The sequence below is a fragment of the Elgaria multicarinata genome, chromosome 7 (assembly GCF_023053635.1).
Source record: "Elgaria multicarinata webbii isolate HBS135686 ecotype San Diego chromosome 7, rElgMul1.1.pri, whole genome shotgun sequence".
NCBI classification, from domain to species: domain Eukaryota; kingdom Metazoa; phylum Chordata; class Lepidosauria; order Squamata; family Anguidae; genus Elgaria; species Elgaria multicarinata.
In genome coordinates this window covers 55,378,517-55,397,357 of record NC_086177.1, presented here as the reverse complement: position 1 = coordinate 55,397,357, position 18,841 = coordinate 55,378,517, and the positions used below count along the sequence as shown (strand labels likewise).

The 18,841-nt window shown below is 38.8% G+C and overlaps 1 protein-coding gene across 1 annotated transcript in view; it reads left to right on the top strand.

Annotated features, from left to right (window-relative positions):
• Nucleotides 1–18,841, top strand: part of EMILIN2 (elastin microfibril interfacer 2) — a 40,191-nt gene that overhangs the window by 17,015 nt on the left and 4,335 nt on the right. Inside the window, exons 3-6 of the mRNA XM_063130598.1 lie at nucleotides 5,986–6,161; nucleotides 6,408–8,303; nucleotides 15,196–15,678; nucleotides 17,623–17,664. Of these exons, the coding sequence (XP_062986668.1) occupies nucleotides 5,986–6,161; nucleotides 6,408–8,303; nucleotides 15,196–15,678; nucleotides 17,623–17,664 (2,597 nt within the window). The remainder of the gene's footprint in view (nucleotides 1–5,985; nucleotides 6,162–6,407; nucleotides 8,304–15,195; nucleotides 15,679–17,622; nucleotides 17,665–18,841) is intronic.

Genomic DNA, 18,841 nt, shown 5'->3' with positions numbered 1-18,841 from the left:
TTTATTGATTCCAAACCACCACCCCCACATAGGAATTATGAAGCAACCTTGGGAAATGTGAACACCTTAAATGGTGCAGTATTTGACTATTTGTGTGTTTAGCTTCTTGTTCTGCATAGCTATTAACAGTGAACAAGATAAATCCCATGAGGAGCAAATGATTTCATGGTTTGGGAATTTTTAATGGCTGTGGATTCAACAGTAAGGGAGTGGTACTAAGTGTTTTTTTTTTCAACTGTTCTACAAAATAATTTTTTTGCCTATCCTTTAAAACAAATCTCCTTCTCTCTTCTTCACACTCATGCAACCTCTATCCATTCGGAGATACAAGCACACAACCCTTCCTAACCCCAACAGTTTCATCCCCCCTGGTGCTCCCAGTCCTTGCTAGATTTCTGCTGCTCTCCCTACTTCACAAGCTTCCTGCTAGTTTCCCTGACCGCCACCACCACTCTACTGGCTTACCTCTGCTCTCTCTAGCTCCCATTGTTCTCTTTAGCCACTGCCTCCAGTTTAGGCATCCCTTTTTCTTCTCCTTTTTCTTGGCGGCGGGGTGAGCTAAAGAAGAAAGCACCAGCCTATAATCCTCCACCATCTTCATTTCTTACAAATGTCTCTGAGCCCCATGTAGCAAGGAATGTTGAGATCCTTGGGATCTTGCAGGGCAATGTGAAGGGTGTTCTAGAGGGGGCAGGTGGGCATCCTTTGAAGACCCAGGCTCCAGCAAATGTCCCAAAGTGCTGCATTGTAATCCCAGGCCTGTAGATCATAACAACTGACACATGCCCTTACATCCACCAACTAGAATTCACTGCAAAGCATTGTGTATTAAATATGCTCCATTCCACTTCAGTGTAATTGGAATGGAAAGAATTGCAAAAACCGCTACACTTATGAGTTTTTCATAATGTATAGTCATGATCAATAGCATAGTTCTGATGCTACGATCCATTGTTCTGAGACAATGATTCAGAAAGATCAGACCTCAAAACCTTGTAGATGACTCATGAAAGTGAGCGTTGAACACAGGGCAGGAATGGCTTTTCGCTTCCAAATTAGGAGTTACACAGTTATATGCACTAGTACTGCTTGTTAATGTGCATCAGTAGCTTTATTTATTACTTGGCTGCATTATAGTTCATTCCTGATGTACAGTTGTTATGACCATTGGGACAGAACAACTAATGAAGATGATCAGTCTGTTAGGAATTTGAGTCCTTAAATAAACAGAAAATGTTGTTGTTTTATCAGGACACAAGACACTTCTTCTTTTTTTTTACTAAGAACTCACATTAAACAGTCCAAATGATTTTATTGACATTTAGAAGTTGCTAAACCAATGTTAGAAAAATATAATGGATGGTTTGGAAATGTAACACACACAGCGACTGGGTTCAGACATCATGATAACCCATGATGGGTTAATTAAGCTGTAATGGGTTATTAAGCACGGATGGGATTAACGTGTCATTTGGTGGGAGTTTTCTTTAACTCATGATAGCTTATTTGGCCAAAATAACCCACTTTGATAAACCATGGTCTACAGAATGGGTTATTTAACCCATCGTGGTTATATTGTGTCATGTGGTGGTCACCATGGCTTATTTTGCCTGGCTACAAAGCTGTGTGGCAAGAGCAATCAAAACAGCTGCCACTCTGTTCTTTGCTGGCTTATTGCTTAGGGACACATTAAGCCAGCAGTGTAGAGGAGGCAGGGTATGCGATTTAGTCCTGATCCTGCAAACCCTAAGGTTTTATAGGCATCTCCCTCTTTTTGGTGCACCTGGGATTTTTGCTGCTTTCAGAGTTGGGGTGCTGGGCTTTCATAGTGCATTGAGTGCCTCCATAGTAGAGGAGACTGGCTGAGGTTTATTTATTTATCCTGTAAACCTCCAAGGTTTTCTAGACCCTTTGGGGGTCACTGGATTTTTGCTCATTTGGAGTAAATGCACAAGGATTTGATAGTGGATTGGATGCCTCTTGACTAAGAGAGGCTTATGTGAAATTTGATCCTGATCCTGCAAAGGTTTTCTAGGCATCTCCCCCTTTTTAGAGCACTTGGTATTTTTGCTGCTCTGGAGTAAATGTGCAGGAGTTCAATGGTGGATTGGGTGGCTTCCTGACTGGGGGAGGCTGTGTATGAAGTTTTGTTCTGATCCTGCAAATGTCCAGCGCTTCAGAGGTGAAACAGCGCCACTGCTTGGGCAGGAGGACTGCAGCAGGAGGGGGAGTTGGGGGCTGAGTCAAATTACACACAGTAGCTTATTAGCCTGCTCGTGTGGTGGGGGATCATGGGCTGTTTAAAAATACTTTGAGTAGCTTATTAGTGGGTTATCGTGACATCTGAATGCAGTCAGCATGTCTAACATTTCGAGTGATTTATTTCTCATTGATAGGAACATAAGTACACAATAGATAACAAGGCGCTTAGATTAATAAGTCAATAAGTTCAGAATGCTATTAAGACATCAATTTTCCAATTCTCAAAAGATACCTGTATAGTTAAACAGAATAGAACTTACTTAAAGCAACTGTGAACTATTACAATATAGGACTTTCAAAAGGCTTTGTTTAACAAAGCTTGACTCAACTACCTCAGTCCAGATACTGCAATGTGCATAAGAGACAGGTTTGTGCATGTGAATCAGATGTACCAGGTCAAACTTGGAATTAAATACTGTTATGGTTGGGATATCTCTCTAATCACCTTAAACCTCTTAAAAGATCTGATGTGTCTTGTTCCACTGACTCCAGCGGTGAGTTTTTAAAAAAGACATCCTAACTAAATTGCTTAGCAGTAATTAGTAGTTTTATATTATAGGTAGAGGACAAGGAAGCAGGAAAGTCACGGGTGGCCAGGATGTTAGATTTTCACATACTTTCCTACTCCGTTACGAGAATTGTTTATGTACTTCAAGCCTTCAACTAACAATTTAGTCCTGTGCGTGAAAACACAGTGGGACTTCTGAGTGAACATGCATAGGCTTGCGTTGTGTGTCATTATTGTTGTTTTTATACTGTTTTTATGTTTTTAATTTTTTTTGTATATTTTTAATGTTTACTATTTTTAATTGTTGTAAACCGCCCAGAGAGCTTCTGCTGGGGGGCGGTATATAAATGTAATTAAATAAATAAATAAATAAATAATACCCTTTTAAATATTTGATTAATAGTAACGGTTTTGCAGATGTTTCAGCAGCTATTACAATAGAAGTACTGTATTCGGTTGGAAGTTATATATGATTCTGTAAAAATATTTCAAAAACATATCGGAGATCAAACCACATTAAATACATGTAAAAGATTAGGTCTAACACCTGTAGAAATTCATTAAAATGCCACCCTAAGTGCCACAGCAGAACCACCACCACTACATCCCGGTGGCTCACAGTGACTAGGTAATTTTCTTTGCTGGTTTCATTGCCAGAGTTTTTCAAACAAAACAAAACTGTTCACTCCTGTTGAAGCCAATGGAAAGGAATGAATTATGCCAACTTCAGGGATGGCATCATTTCAGGACCTGTTTGGGTGTGTGAACAAGGGCACTTCAGATCCATGGCCTCCCTTGAGGCCTCAACCCCCAAATGTGCCATTTATTTATTGCATTTTTATACCTCCCAATAGCTGAAGCTCCCTGGGCGGTTCACAAAATTTTTGCTGGGGCCTATATGTAACATGGGCTGGTCAGCAACAGTTGTAGAGATTTCTGCCACCAAACTCCGGGGGAGGCCTCTGCTTCCCTTTCTGTCTGCATTCTTCAGACTCCCAGGGAACAAAGGTTTGCTATTCCGACAAAAGGAGTTTTCAGTAGGGTGTTTTGTTTTGTTTTGTTTTGTTTGAGACAGAAGGGAAGTTTACATATTAGGTTTTAACAAGTTTCATACCAGTGGCAATTACCCATTAAATTTACAAGCGGTGCAGTGACTAGCCTGATAGGAAAGAATGTAGGACACCCAGGTTCATACCTCAGCTCTCCCATGATGATCATAAATTGGTTTTGGGGAAGTCTCTGTTTCTCAAGCATCCTCCACCTCACAAAGTGGCTTGAAGCCACTTGGCACATTTCAGTTTTAGCACACACATACAATGGGTCTACATGTAATGTATGAAGGAAGACAGAAATGAAACATTGATTTATTGCTTTGGAGTTGAGTAATTATCATGGACTATTGCAGGAAATTTAATGAGGAAGTAGGGAGGGGGCAAACTATTTAATTAGTTCAAATTAGTAGTGTTGGTCCATTAAACAAACTCACAGGATTAGTAAAATAATACCATGTATATGAACAACTACTCTTCACAATTGTGTGGAGAATGTGGATAGGGAGATTTTTTTCTTCTTCTCTCATAATACTAGAACCCGGGGTCATCCCATGAAGCTGATTGGTGGGAGATTCAGGACAGATAAAAGGAAGTACTTCTTCACACGGTGCATAGTTAAACTATGGAATTCACTATCACTACATGTGGTGATGGCCATCAATTTGGATGGCTTTAAAAGGGGGTTGGATAAATTCCTGGAGGATGAGGTTGGCTACTAGTCCTGGTGGCTAAGTGCAACCTCCAGTATCAGAGGCAGTAAGTCAGAGGCAGTAAGCCTGTATACACTAGTTGCTAGGGAACATGGCTGTGAGGGTGTTGTTGCACCATGTCCTGCTTGTGGGTCCCTAGCCAACAGCTGGTAGGCCACTATGTGAACAGAGTGCTGGATTAGATGGACCCTTGGTCTGATCCAGCGTAGCTCTTCTTATGTTCTTAATTCAGAGCTTTCAAGTTCCACAGCGCTTTACCTCAGATTAGTGGTTGGCGAGCTTTCATTATACAAGTCCCATTTCATTAGTTGTTAGAAAGTCTGGTCTACATATTTTAGATAAACTTTTTTTCTTGTTCTAACCCTATGGGATTACTAGATTGGTATTCCCAAAGTAGAGAAAATATGTTAGATTGTAGCAGAAGAATTAGCGTTGATATTTTTTCTAGTTGTAGACTGGAACAATAACTAAATCACATATGTAAGATGTTAGAATTAAGGTTGTGGTAGAGATATATGCTTACTAAACTGTGTTTAATCACTAGGTTGTTTTTTTCATATATGACAAGAAGAGTCAGCAGAAATAACCATTATAATATTTGAAATAATTGTTTGAAAATAAAAACAAATGTTAAAGCAATTTACAGTGCAAACATATACATGTCTATTTAGCAGTAAGTCTCAGTGTTTTCAGTGGAGCTTACTCCTAGATCTGTATAGGATTGCAGCCTTAGTTTACTGGCTCGTTCCTTTCTCATTAAAACCACATTTTTATATATATTTAATGTTATAGGATCAACATAAAGATCATTGTTTTTTAAAAATAATCATTTTTGATGTTACCTTGTTTTCTGCTTGCTTGCTGCTATGTAGTGGCCCCAGCAGAATGTATTTCTTGTATTAAGTCCTTCTCTAACTGAAATCCAGGGTAAAGAACCATTTAGACTTCTGTAGGAAGAAGCCGAGTGCTTCTGGTCTGAATTACTCCTAACTGCATTTCTCTTCCAATATTTTCAACATTGAATAAATATAACTATTTTTTCAATAGCTAACTTATTGGGGGCTGATTCATGATTGACTACCAAAATAATCACTTCTATACAGTAATGTTTGCATTATGTGCATTTGTGTGTGTGTTTAAAATTATATATGAAGAAAACAGGTGTTTTATTTGATGACCAGTTTCTTAATGTGTAAGTAACATGTGGTGAAATATGTACTTGGATTTTTCACACATGACAGTGTATTTCTCTCCATCCTACGTAATGGAAGGATAGAGAAGTCTTCTTGTCAAACAAAGAGTTACATTGATATTTCTTGACTTTAATGTGCTTCCTATTCTAGAAGTCTTACAGAATAAGATATTAGTTGCCATTTTTGTTTGAAAGAGCAAAACAATAGATTAATGTCACTATATAATTTTAGTGCTGTCTTTTTCATTTAATTTATTGCAGGTATCGTACAAGTGTCAGACCTAAATATATATTAACATACAAGACAGTATCAGAATTGGAGTGGAGGTGTTGCCCCGGATACATGGGTGTAGATTGCAAGGAAGCTACACCACAAAAGCCAAGACTAGCAGTTTACCCAGCAGAGCGACCACCAAATGATATGAAGACAAGCTCGGGTAACTTTTTCTTTGGATCTTGGTATGCATGTCATAGTATTTCTCTTTTTAATATTTCTCTTTTTGTTGCATTTTACATAGCACTTTCAGTCTTCAAAGTTCTTTACTACACCTATCCCATATATTAGTCTCATCTCATTTCTAGTATTGACATACATCAAGCTGCAAAAATATAAGAATGTAAATCGAAGCTGTTGGAAGAAATAATTAAAATGCTTTTTCCATCTTTATTTTTTGTTTCTGCAGATCCTAATCCAAAGCTAGAACAACAAGATATGCAGGATAAAAAAATTCAGTTCCTTGAGGACGAATTGTTCCGCCTTACACAGACTGTGCTAGAGCTTCAGTCCTCCTTAACAGGTGCAAATGAAAACCTGAAGCATACTGTGCAAGAAGATACAAGTCGGATGCTTGTCTCATGGTTGAACAACCTTCATGATCATCCAGGGCCTGACAGTACTGTTGAGAGTGGAAAAGAGAATATTAACCCATTTCAAATCAAAGACCAAAAAGAATCTGGGATTGAAAACTTGAAATCTGAAGGAGAAGGTGGCTTGAAGGCCAAAAATGACAAGCAGGAAGAACTGAATGGGAAAACAAATGGCTATGAAGAACAATTAAAACAGCTCCAAGAGGCAGCCCAAGGCCCAACAATAACAATGCCTAGCAACCAGCTATATCACGTATACATAGATGCTAAGTTTGAAGCTCTGAGACAGGAAATGTTGGAAGGGTTTGAGAAGAAAATGGCAGATCTGAAAAATTCTTGTGAGTACAAACTGATGGATATTCAGCAACATTGTGATGATCATGAAGCTAGCTGCTTAGAAATAAGAGAACTTATTGGAGAAAAAGAAAATGACCTGAGAAAAGATATAAAACAGCTTCAGAGTCTTATTCAAGCACCATCAAACCGGTCATTTTGTTGCAATGATGGTAGAAGTGACGGCTTTGGACAAGAGATAAAACACTTGGATGAAAAGATTGACCGAGTTGCAGAAGCAAACAGAATTTTAAATGCTAGGATAGATAACGAAATAAAGCATATTTCCAGTCCATATTCAGAAGGCAGGTTTGATGTGAAATGGGAAGAAGTGGAAGCAAGAATTAATGTTACAGAGAAAAATGCTGAAGAACACTGTTTTTACATTGAAGAAACTCTTCGTGGTGAAATATCTACTGAAGTAGATGAAGTGAGAGATTTATTTGACAAAAAGCTTCAGGCGCTGGAAAACAGACTGGGTGCTACTATTCTAGATATTGCTAATGTTACAAATCCAGATGAGAGATATCATGGTCAAGGACCTGTTTTGCATAGCAACTCAAGATCCAGAAATGAGCAGCTTGCATCTGAGGTTACTGTTGTAAAGAACAAGCTACAGGACATTGAAAGTCTTTGCTGGCAGAGATGTCAGTTTATACCACAAAACGTGGAGGATCTCCAGAAAGACATAGAAAATTGTAACAGTAAATATGATTTATTATTTTTGAAAACCGAGCACAATTCTGGTCTTTTGAAATCTTTAAATGGCTCTTTAAGTGAGAAGTTTAATTTAATTAAAGGCAGCCAACGTGATATTCAAAAACTTCAGAAGGACTTTCGACTTATTCACTATGGTCTGCGTGCCATTGATAAAGATGTAAAATTCCTTCAGAGTGGTTTGAACAACTGCAAAGATCAGCTTCTAGGTATCAATTCTACTTGTGAAAAGACACAGCTGGGTGTGTTCAGAAAAATAGATGAAATACAGAAAACAATGGACAATCAAACAACTCACCCAAGCAACAATTGTTGTAATGACTTGAGGGAGAGAATTGAACAGCTCAATGAGAAAGTATTTTATAACCTGAATAAATGTAAAGAGAAATTTCCCGGTGTCTCAGATTTGGAGGGTAGAGTGTCCCATCTTGAGAAAACTTGCAACAAACTGGATTCTGTGTCTAGCAGCCTTCAAAGGATAAAGGAGGGATTAAACAAACATGTCTCCAGTCTCTGGAACTGTGTCAATCATATGAACAGGACGATGACATCCCACTCTAAAGATATTTTTGGCCTGAAGAATTCTGCCCAACAGTTCCATAGCCAGTTCCAAAAAATTGCAATTGACCTTCAGGATCTAATGAAAACACAACCTGCTACATGTAAGCTAACCCGCTTCTTTCTATGTGCTAATTTTTAATTTAAAAGATGAGGTGACATCAAAGTTAAATTAAACAGATTTCCAAATAGCAGTTTTATTTGACATCAAGGAAAACAATATGAATGTTTATGTTTTCATTCATTACGTCTTTTTATTTGCTTCTTTTATTAAGTTATTTTTATTTAAGTCAAAAGCTTGAAAGGCATTCCAGTTTGAGCCAAGTGTGGTAAAACTTTGCTCCATATAAAATGGCTGGTCCTTTCATTACGCAAACTGATGCAGCCACCTCAGGCAGCAGATTTTGAATGTTCCTTAGTCAGTATTCAATTTCTTGTTAATATATTTTTTACTGACAGAGGGGGAGAGGTGGCTGTGGGATTTTCTGTCTGAGATGTCAAATTAACCTGGCTGGTCTGGGGTATCCCCAAATGTCATGTCTCCATGACTGCATCCTTTGCATCAAATCCCCCTCCCCATATGCTGCTGTATAAATGAGAAACCTTTAGTGTTGAAGTGGCTGATAAGAATTTGTTGCCAGATTGGCAATAAGCTCTTTTCCCTGCTCAGTGCTGAGAAAGGGATCCTTTCAGTGCTGGGCAGGGAAAATCCCCCCTTTCAATTAATCTTGATAGATGAGCTCTGAGCTTGTGAAGGGTGGGCTAGTGAAAGGTGTGTGTGTGTGTGTGTGTGTGTGTGTGTGTGTGAGAGAGAGAGAGAGAGAGAGAGAGAGAGAGAGAGATGTGGATGGATGTGTATGCCAGCAGTGAGTGGAGATACTGCTGGCATAGACACCCATCCCCCATACACACATGCAGGCTATTCTGTGCTACCTACCTCACCTATGTCAGATGCTGTAAACACCTCTGAAACCCTTTAAAAAAATCTTTGGAATGGCAGTAGAGACTCCCTGTATGGTCATACCTTTAAAAAAGTTTATTCCCATGCAATTCCCTGCGATATTCAATGATGCTATTCACAATACGTATGCACATAGGATTGTTGCTTTAGAGTGTAAGCATGTTTCAGAAAGTTTCCAGATGAAATTACAACCAGCATTGGGGGGGTCGGGGAGAAATTCTTGGAGTTCTAGCATATATCTCCAAATAGAGGAGATCTTGGGAAATAGCAGCCAGTTTCATTTTACTATGTGGGTACATTTTGCATCATTTGTGTGCATGTAAGCATCTGTCTTTCTTTGGGGATCAAATTGAAACACAAAATAGATTGTTGTCCATAGTTAAATTTTTTGCTTGGTGTGATTGCAATACTCTGCATGGTATCTTTGGTATTTTGGCATCCTTTTACTTTTGTCCTATATAGGCTGGCTTTAACTTCATGCATTGGTTTAAGCAAATGTTTTCGAACATATTGTATCACTTAAATGGTGGCACTTTAGTTTGGAAAACTGCATTAATAAAAGTCTTCTATTTGAATAAGTGTGGGACTATAGTAGGATATCAGGTGAATAATCAAACAAACCCCTGTTATGTAATGTGCCCCAATTAGACATTTAACCCCAGTAAAGGTGTGCTAATTTGCAGCCAAGTATATTCTCGCTTTGGCTTCAGTTTTTAGTTTAAACAGCATGGAGCCAAGGAAATTTAAATGACTCAGTCCAAATGTATGCTGACCGGTTAATGAATATTGTTATGTAGACTGTATAAACCATGGGCCAAATCCTTATTTGGTCCTTACTTACTCAACACTTCCTTTAAAGGTAATGGGATGCTTGCTTTGCTTGGACACAGCAAGAGGACTCGGCACATTATGAACATGATCCAACAGCACTGTAATGACATGGCCTGCCCATAATGAGCAGTTCTGTGCTGGGACCAAGCACCTTCTCCTGCCTACACTTCAGTCCAAAGCCTTTCAACCCAAAGGTGCAAGGAAGACACCTTAAACAGATAAAATACTAGAAGTAATAAGTGGCAGGGGATTCACAATACAATGCAGGTGTGGTCCTAGTTTGCAGTCATGCCTTAGTCATAAAACAACATGGAGATTCATGTGCAGTGTGGTGAAGGCAAAGGATGAAAGGAATGGCAGCATTCTCCTGAATCACATAGTCTTTCATACATGGCCCTTACAGGTAAGGATGGGCAGGCAAGCATTAATCCATTGCAGCATTTTCTCTGCCAATGGGAATGCATAAGGGCCAAGGAGAGCCTAAATCTAGGATCCTACTGCACCTATAGTTTCCCTTAAACTCTTGACCTTTGCTGAATTCCCCAGTAAGGCTGGAAATGCATGGGCTGTGAGCTTTGATTAAGGATCAAGTTAAACTTTGTTGATTTCCTACAGGTTCCTAGAGTTGCTAACATATCCACTGTGCATGAATCAAGATGTAACATCTCACAAAACCAGTGAAACAGCATTTCATTAGGAAGAAGAGCTCACACTGTGAAATTCTACAATTGATTAGAGCTTTTTAAAAAGCTGGCATAGTGGGGCTTATGATCGCACATGCACCTCAGTTGTTTCTAGGGTATGGAAGATACTATTCTGCTGCAAAATGTGGCAGGTCCTTGGCCATGTTTTGCAACAGAATAATCTCTTACACTTTCTAGAAATAATTTAGCTGTATACCTGCATATTCTTCTCTCACTATGCCATTTCCTTAAAAATTTAATTGTAGAATTTCACAGCACTGAGACATTTTGCTCTGACTTAATCTGTTTCTTTATGTTTATTGGTGGTTTAATGAAATTTTACATTTTGATTGATAGTGAGAAGGTTTAAATTTTACAATTGCAAGAGCAAGTCATGGATCTTTGATATTCTGTATAAATGGAATCAGTGACTCATTAGCTCTTTTGTTTCCATTTCATTGTTCTATTCTTCACATAAAGGACTAAAATCTTGTCAAGATTGAATTTTACTTCATTTTCTTTATACTTGGCGTATGTCTTTATATTAGTAAAAATGGTCAGTCAAGAACTTAAGCCTTAAACCTTATCTCATAGGCTGGCATCTGACCAGCGAGCAGAGAATGACGTTACTTGGCATTTTGCCTATTGCTGTGTCATCATTTGTTGGCAATCGCGGACAAAGCATTCTGAATACTGCTGAAAAAAAGATGGTACCCAGGGGATATTCTATTTTCAACAATGATCTAAGTACTGTTTGTCTTTCCAGCTGTTTTGCAGGCTGTGGAGAAATGTGTCTGCTTTGCAATCTATCGAACACAGAGCTAGAAGGAAACTGTTCTGAATGTGCCCTTGTAATTTACTGAGTTAACTACAGTGGAGTGACACCTGGGATGAATTTTGCCCTTGCTGTCTGGATAACTAATGCATGCTTTATTTAAATGGTGACTCCTTTATCATTATTCTCTAGGCCTTTCAAAGCAGCAGTCCATGTTATAAATAAAGCAACCTTTATATCAGTGGCCAAAAATATATCAAAGCAGCAGTTACTGCAAAGTATTAGCACATGGATATCATGCTTGTAGTCTCTCTAGCTTTCCCTGTCACTTGACTCAGTGGTAGCCTCTTCTAAAAAGAGAGTCATTTTTCAACTATTTCATAAGCTACTCCAAACATTACAGATCAGGCAAGCTGCCTCATGATTCTTTGCATTTCCCTTGGGATAAATGACGCTTGTGATTCTTTCTAGATCTTTCCTTGTTTGGTTAGGTTCTCCCTGCTACTTAAATGGAAAGACCTTTAAAAGAGTTAGATGCATAAATTAATTCTATGTGTCCAGTGATGGAAGCTTTTGGAAAGCTTAAGTAGGTGACATACTGAAAAATATAAAATCACTTATGACCTGCAGCATATCAAAGTAGCGCATATGATTTAGCTGTAATTTCAGAGCAGTAATTCAGCCCCTTTCAGGTTTCTGGCTCACATCCCCTTTCCAAGCATCCTATGTTTCTTTGCTTTTCTTACTCTCCTTCCTACCTACCAATAGCGCAGAGCTCCTTCTTAGCCTGGGTGATGTTTTCTCCTCGTCCAACCAATCTTCAGTTTCCTTTCCAGCAGCTACACTGAGGGAGGCTGAACTTGACCTTTTGTTCTCAGACACAAATATCCAAATATGAAATACAGAAGGCCTTGTATCAGTTGTGAATGTCAAACGCCTGTTTTAATTGCTGCTTTTCTTGGCAGATTACACAGAAACCCATTCCTTGTCCAGTCATCACTTACATATATTTTGCAGCAACCCCCCTTATTTCCATGCAATGCACCATTCACAAATGACACAGTTCACATTTATTTTGTACTTGCATATCTGTATCAAAGTGTCAAGTGAAAAGTGGCTTGATTTGGTGACACATGTTAACAATGGAACAGTCCAGAAAATATTAGCATGGCTGCTTTTTACAAACCGTCTTGCACTCTGTTACAAATACAATCAAGTACAAATGTGTGTGCATGTGAGTGAGTGTGACAGAGACAAGAGAGAGACAGTCACTATAGAGGTATATACATTTGTCTCTTTTCTTTTTAAAAATGCATGCAAATAGATACTAGGAAAGGATTATGTTCGCATGCATTTGCATTTAAAAGGGAAAAGCATTATTTCTAAATGTATGTTGTCCTCGTAATTAATGCAACACATTTGCTTCAGCATCTGTATTTGAGTGCAAAATGTCTTGTAAGATCCCTGGCTTTCAGGCTGTGTACTTTCTGTGAATGACTCTTGCCTCTCAGTAGTTAGTATGTCTGAGGCCTTAGCTAGACCTAAAGTTTATCCTGGGATCGTCCCGGGCTCATCCCTGTTCATGTAAATGACACACAGGATATCCTGGGAGCAGGCACTGGTTATCTCTCGGCTGGACTACTGCAATCTTCTTCTCTCTGGCCTTCCTTCGTCTCACATCAGTCCGCTGGTCTCTGTCCACCACTCTGCCGCTAAGATCATCTTCCTGGCCCGCCGCTCTGACCATGTCACTCCACTTCTGAAATCTCTTCATTGGCTTCCAATTCACTCCAGAATCCAATATAAACTTCTCCTGCTGACCTTCAAGGCTCTTCACGGTCTAGCTCCTCCCTATCTCTCCTCTCTCATCTCACACTATCGCCCCGCTCGGGCTCTCCGCTCCTCTGATGCCATGCTTCTCGCCTGCCCAAGGACCTCCAATTCCCTTACTCGGCTTCGTCCTTTTTCTTCTGCTGCCCCTTACGCCTGGAACGCTCTTCCAGAACACTTGAGAACTACAAACTCAATCACTGCTTTTAAAACTCAGCTAAAAACTTTTCTTTTCCCTATAGCCTTCAAATATTGAGTTTGTTCTGACTCTATACTATTAGCTTTACCCTACCCGGTGCCTGTTTACACTTCCCTGTGCCTGTTTGCATTCTCCTTCCCTCTTTATTGTTAACTACAACTTATTAGATTGTAAGCCTATGCGGCAGGGTCTTGCTATGTACTGTGTTATCTGTACAGCACCATGTACATTGATGGTGCTATATAAATAAATAATAATAATAATAATAATAATACAGGCAGGGACGACCCCAGGACAATCCCGGGATAAACCTTAGGTCTAGCTAAGGCCTGAATATTTGTGTGACATTTCAGCAAACATTAGCTGACAAGACAGTATTGGATATGTAGCCATTTTAACGTCAATTTTAATTTATATATTAACTTGGTTTACTTGGCATTATTAATATATTTGGAGTAATATTCTGGGGATTTGTGGGAATGTTGTGGTTCTCAATGTCACTTTTGTATTCTGAAAATAATCTATTTGACTAAAAACATCTGCAGGCTGGATGATTAAGTAAATTACACTTGACTTTTATCCTTTGAATAAAAAGAGCCTCAAAAATATTTCAGTTGCATACAAACTTAGTCATACTTAAAATAGAACTATTGAAATTAATGGGACTTTGATTAAGTCGGGATTCATCCCCCACCAACCCCAATCAACCTGCTAAGGGAATTTATGTATAGTTCTTATTAAGAAAAGAGTCAATTTTCCTATTTGAATTTCTATTTGAATTATATTAATTATTTCCAAATGTGCCTTTCAATTATCTCATGCAAATATTATGCAAATCTGTGTCACTATTCTCTTTCTTGCTCTTTTTTTTCAATGCGTACGTGGCCATTCTACTTAAAAGTGGTGTCGTGTTAATGACTAGATTATAGCAGTGACTATAGAGATCTTTATTTCACTTCATCATACAATGCACAGCTTAGGCTATTATTGCTACCGAAGTCAAAAGCTCAATTTATAATTTTATTTTTTGTGTTTTTAAGGTATTTTAACTTTATGCCTTAACTCCACTCCTGGGCTGTGTTTTCCTCAATGAATAATCATAGATATGCTTAATTTATAGGTACCGTGCAGCTGATGAATTCCTAGGTTAATTCATAACCAACTCCCATTTATATAAATTAAGCTAACTGAACTTTATATACTTTTTTTTTTAATTCTGAAAGTTCTTTAAAATATTTATCTGGTTTGTCAATTCAATAAACACTTCTAAGTAGTCTCTTGTGAAACTCACTAGCAAACACTGATCCATGGTTTTTTGAGGATACAGGACTACTTTATTGTTGTGATTGGCTGCTTGATGCAACCTTTTTGTTTTTAAAACAGAAGCATGCGATTAGCCTTTCAGGGGCTGCCAAAGAGAGGGCTGCCAGAGCTAACTGGTATTAGACAGCAATTTCATCATTTTTTTCTTTCATGGATTTTCCACGGTAAGGAAAGAAATAGAAGAAGCTGTGGAAAAACATGGAATGGTTATCAGTAGAAGACAATAACACTTGAAGCTCCCATTAAATTCTGTGAATGAGGAGGACCATGGTGCCATAAAAGCCTCAGTTCTATTTCATTGCTTTAATTTTGAGTTGCTTCATAAATATGTTCTTCAGCTCAAATTGACTAATGTATCTGATTGGAGAACTTTTCTCTCCCTACAAACCTTTAGTTGAAAAGCCATCAGTTCCATCTTCAAGGAAACCGCAACAAGTGGTCCCCGTGCCACCAGCAGATCCAAGGAAACCATTGCAGCCGTCTCAGTCTGAAACGCTTCCGGTACCATCACATCCAAGGACTCCGCTACAGCCACAACCAGGAGACCATATGCAACCATCACAACCAAGAACCCCATTACAGATTCCAGAATTCAGAATACCTTTACAGCCATCACATCCTCACGTAATCATACAACCACCATTACAAGGAATTCCTCTTCAACCGCCAGATTCTAGAATTCTTCCCCGGCCATCATTACCAGGATCAAAACCTGGCTCACCTTCCTTGCCTGGATCAAGTGGGATATTTATGGTAACTGGACAAGCAGGTCCTCCTGGTACTGTTTTAATGTCAGGAAGAGGACAGCCAAAAAGTATAGATGGCCAAGATGGCCAGAATAACATGCTTATTTCTGAAGGGTATGCTGGAGCACCAGGTAAGTAAATCCAAAGTTTGGTCTGAATGAGACTTTCTTTCCAGTCATTGACAAAATCTGCATGTCTTCGTAACAGTTGCAATCTAGTGATTAGACATTCTATGTATGATTTTTATCTGTACGCCATCCTGAGATTGCAGTAATATAGGACAAGATATAAATGTTTTAAAAACAAACAAAGTGAATGTTGGATCCATGCCAACATAGATTTCCAAAACAGTTACCAATGGGTCATGCCAGACTGTGACTTAAAATTCTACAGGGAGAAAACCACACTATTGAAAACAGTAGAAATGTGAATAAATACTTTACTCTCTATGATTTTAACAAGGAAGACATGCAACATAATGTTGATTTGTATCATCACCTTCTAGGAGTGCTCCTGTTCAGGGCTGCAAGCAACCAGTCTTTCCATTTTTCACCAAGCTATTCTCCTCTTCTCCTCTGCTGTTTTCCAACATTTCAGCTGCTGAGCATGCTCAGTCCTCTTTAGGCTATTTTTGCTTGTTTGTTTGGGTTTTGGTGGGAAGGAGAGAGGGGTTTTGCCCCTTGGGGCTTTTAAAAAGTGTTGGGTTTTTGTTTAATTTTGGTACTAATATAAAACTTAGGGTTCCCAAACATGTGTGTTTCCCAGTGGCCCTGTTTTGAGTCCCTGTCTGTCAACACTTAACTGCCTGAGTCCACTATTAGTGCCTTCTAAGAAGGGACATCAGACCCAAACTGAGTGGGAGTGGAACTTGTGTCACAGTTGTGTTACTGAGCATTACCATACTTTTAAAAACAAAGTTCTGGAGCTGAAATCTACCCAGAGTAGAGGAGGGTTGCCCCTGTATCTCTAATGTGGGAGGCTAGTTGTAAAAGAAACACACTCTGAATACTCTCAAAACTACTCTGTTATTACATCGCATGAAATCTGGCATGGCATTGAAAACATTATGAGCTTCGGCTATTGGGTGGTATAAAAATGCAATAAATAATAATAAAAATAATAATTATGACCTGGTTTGCATGATCAAAATAAACCACAGTGGCTTGGGTCATCCAAACCCATGCAGAATGGCTTATTGGAGGGTTAAACAACCCTCCAATAACCCATGGGCTGTTGTAGGATTATTGGAGGGTTATTTAACCCTCCAACAAGCAATGCTGATTATGTAAATCATGCCTGGCACAGGCACGCCACAGCTTACAAGTCACAGTGGCTTAGCCGTGGTGGCTTGTGATTGTGTGAACTGGCCTATTGAGGGTTTAAGTCTTGATAATCTCAGAATTGAGTTTAGCCCTTAATACCACCAAGGAAATTATCTACCTAGTCATCCATCTATCCATCCATCCATGATTTGGTATGGAACCAACAAGGGAACTGAATGGTAATAAACAAGTCAGTGGCTTCACAGTGGTTAATACTAAATATAAATAGCCTTCACGGAGTGGGTTTGTGATATCCAATTTTATTATCTGAACCATTAAGAAAAATGTTCAACCCTGGGAAGTCTAATGTTCACATGTGTCTCTCTCTCCCCAACCCCAAGGTCTAAGATTCTTCTAACAATTCACTCTCCCATATTTTGTTTGGACTTCAAAGCAGAGGTCTAAAGAGTATTAATTATTATCTGCTGGATTGCTGTTTGTGCCTCTGGTAGTACAGATGGCAGGAACCAATTTTCTCCCTTCCCTTTCTTCTCTAGTGAACCACTCTGGAAGGAATGGAATGGGAATACTCCAAGCATAGTTCTCTAAGTACCTTTTAGATAGTGGTAATCAAACCAAGCACTTAATCTAGAGTGTTGCCATTGGCTTCAGAAGGACCACTTCAAATATTATTTGAAGGCTGCAGTAGTAGTATATTGGTACTGAAATGAATCCCGTTTGACAAGAGATGGGGGAAGCATTATAAGACTGTAATATTTAAAGTATATATTTTCCATTCCTTTTGTTTTGTAGGTTATCCAAAACCACCACAACCTCCATCCACAGCCACAGAAGGTAATCCAGTTGTTGGTCAGAATATCTCTGTGCTAACTCCCCTAACTTGCTTGCTAGTATTTATTGAAGCAGTTTATCCCATAATTGCTATTTCAGATGGTTGTAATTTCTAGACGTCTTATTAAGAAAATATTTATTTTAATATAGTTTCGAAATCTGAAACTGACTTACTACAGTATTTCATGGTGAACAAACACAAGCAGAGGGAGAATTTTAAATGCCTGCTTGTTGCTTCCCATCTTTCTTATAAAGTAAAAGCCTGCAATATTCTCTTCTCTCAGTTATCCAAGCTGCAATGCACAGACCGATGCTAAAAGGGCTTATGTCAGCACAATGGCTGGGAAAATAAGGGTGTATCATAAGTGAAATACAAACCCTTTCCCCAATACACTACTGAATAACAGTATCTTTGGATCTGTACAGATTTTGCCTAATGTCATGCACAGAGATCCAAGGATCTGCCTCTAGGATAGTTTATTATCCCCATTCAAGGCAAAGCACCAAAGGACCAAGCTAAAAAAGAACATAAAGCTCTTCAGCCAATTGATTGTTGACATTTTCCAGACCTCTCTCTGTGCAGGTGACTGTTAGAGTAAAATATGCAGAGAGCACACGATGCTGCTGATGCTTGGATAAATTGTACGTGTTAGAGGTTATTTGTGGATTAAGTGTCCAAAACAATACCAGTTAGGAGTCTCAAATAAGATTAAGATTTGAATAACAGTGAACTTCATTGTTATGCTTTGCTATTGTGGCAAGGCATAATAAATTTGTCAGTTCATTCTTTATCAGGAACATATTAAAATTATGTAGTCTGCCACTACATTCATTGGTCTTTGTTCAATTGTGCGGTAAAAGGATGGAGGTAATTTATCTAAAGTTCCGTAAGGATACAATTGGAAGAGTGGCTCTGTTACAGTTTGCTAATGCTATGACCTAAGAGAGGAGCATCATGTATGTAACAGTAAATACTGATTTGTTTAAAGAATTGAAGAAAATGGCTATGAAAATTTTTAACTTGAGGTAAGTAAAAACTAACAGTGCACTCAGATATAACTTCCATTGAGGGACATGTGTGTAGGGGTGCAGCCTTAAAGTCCGGTATTGAATGTAACAACAGGTTTATGTAGAACGGTTATACTGAGCAAACATGCAGAGACATTTTTAAAAAGGAGCT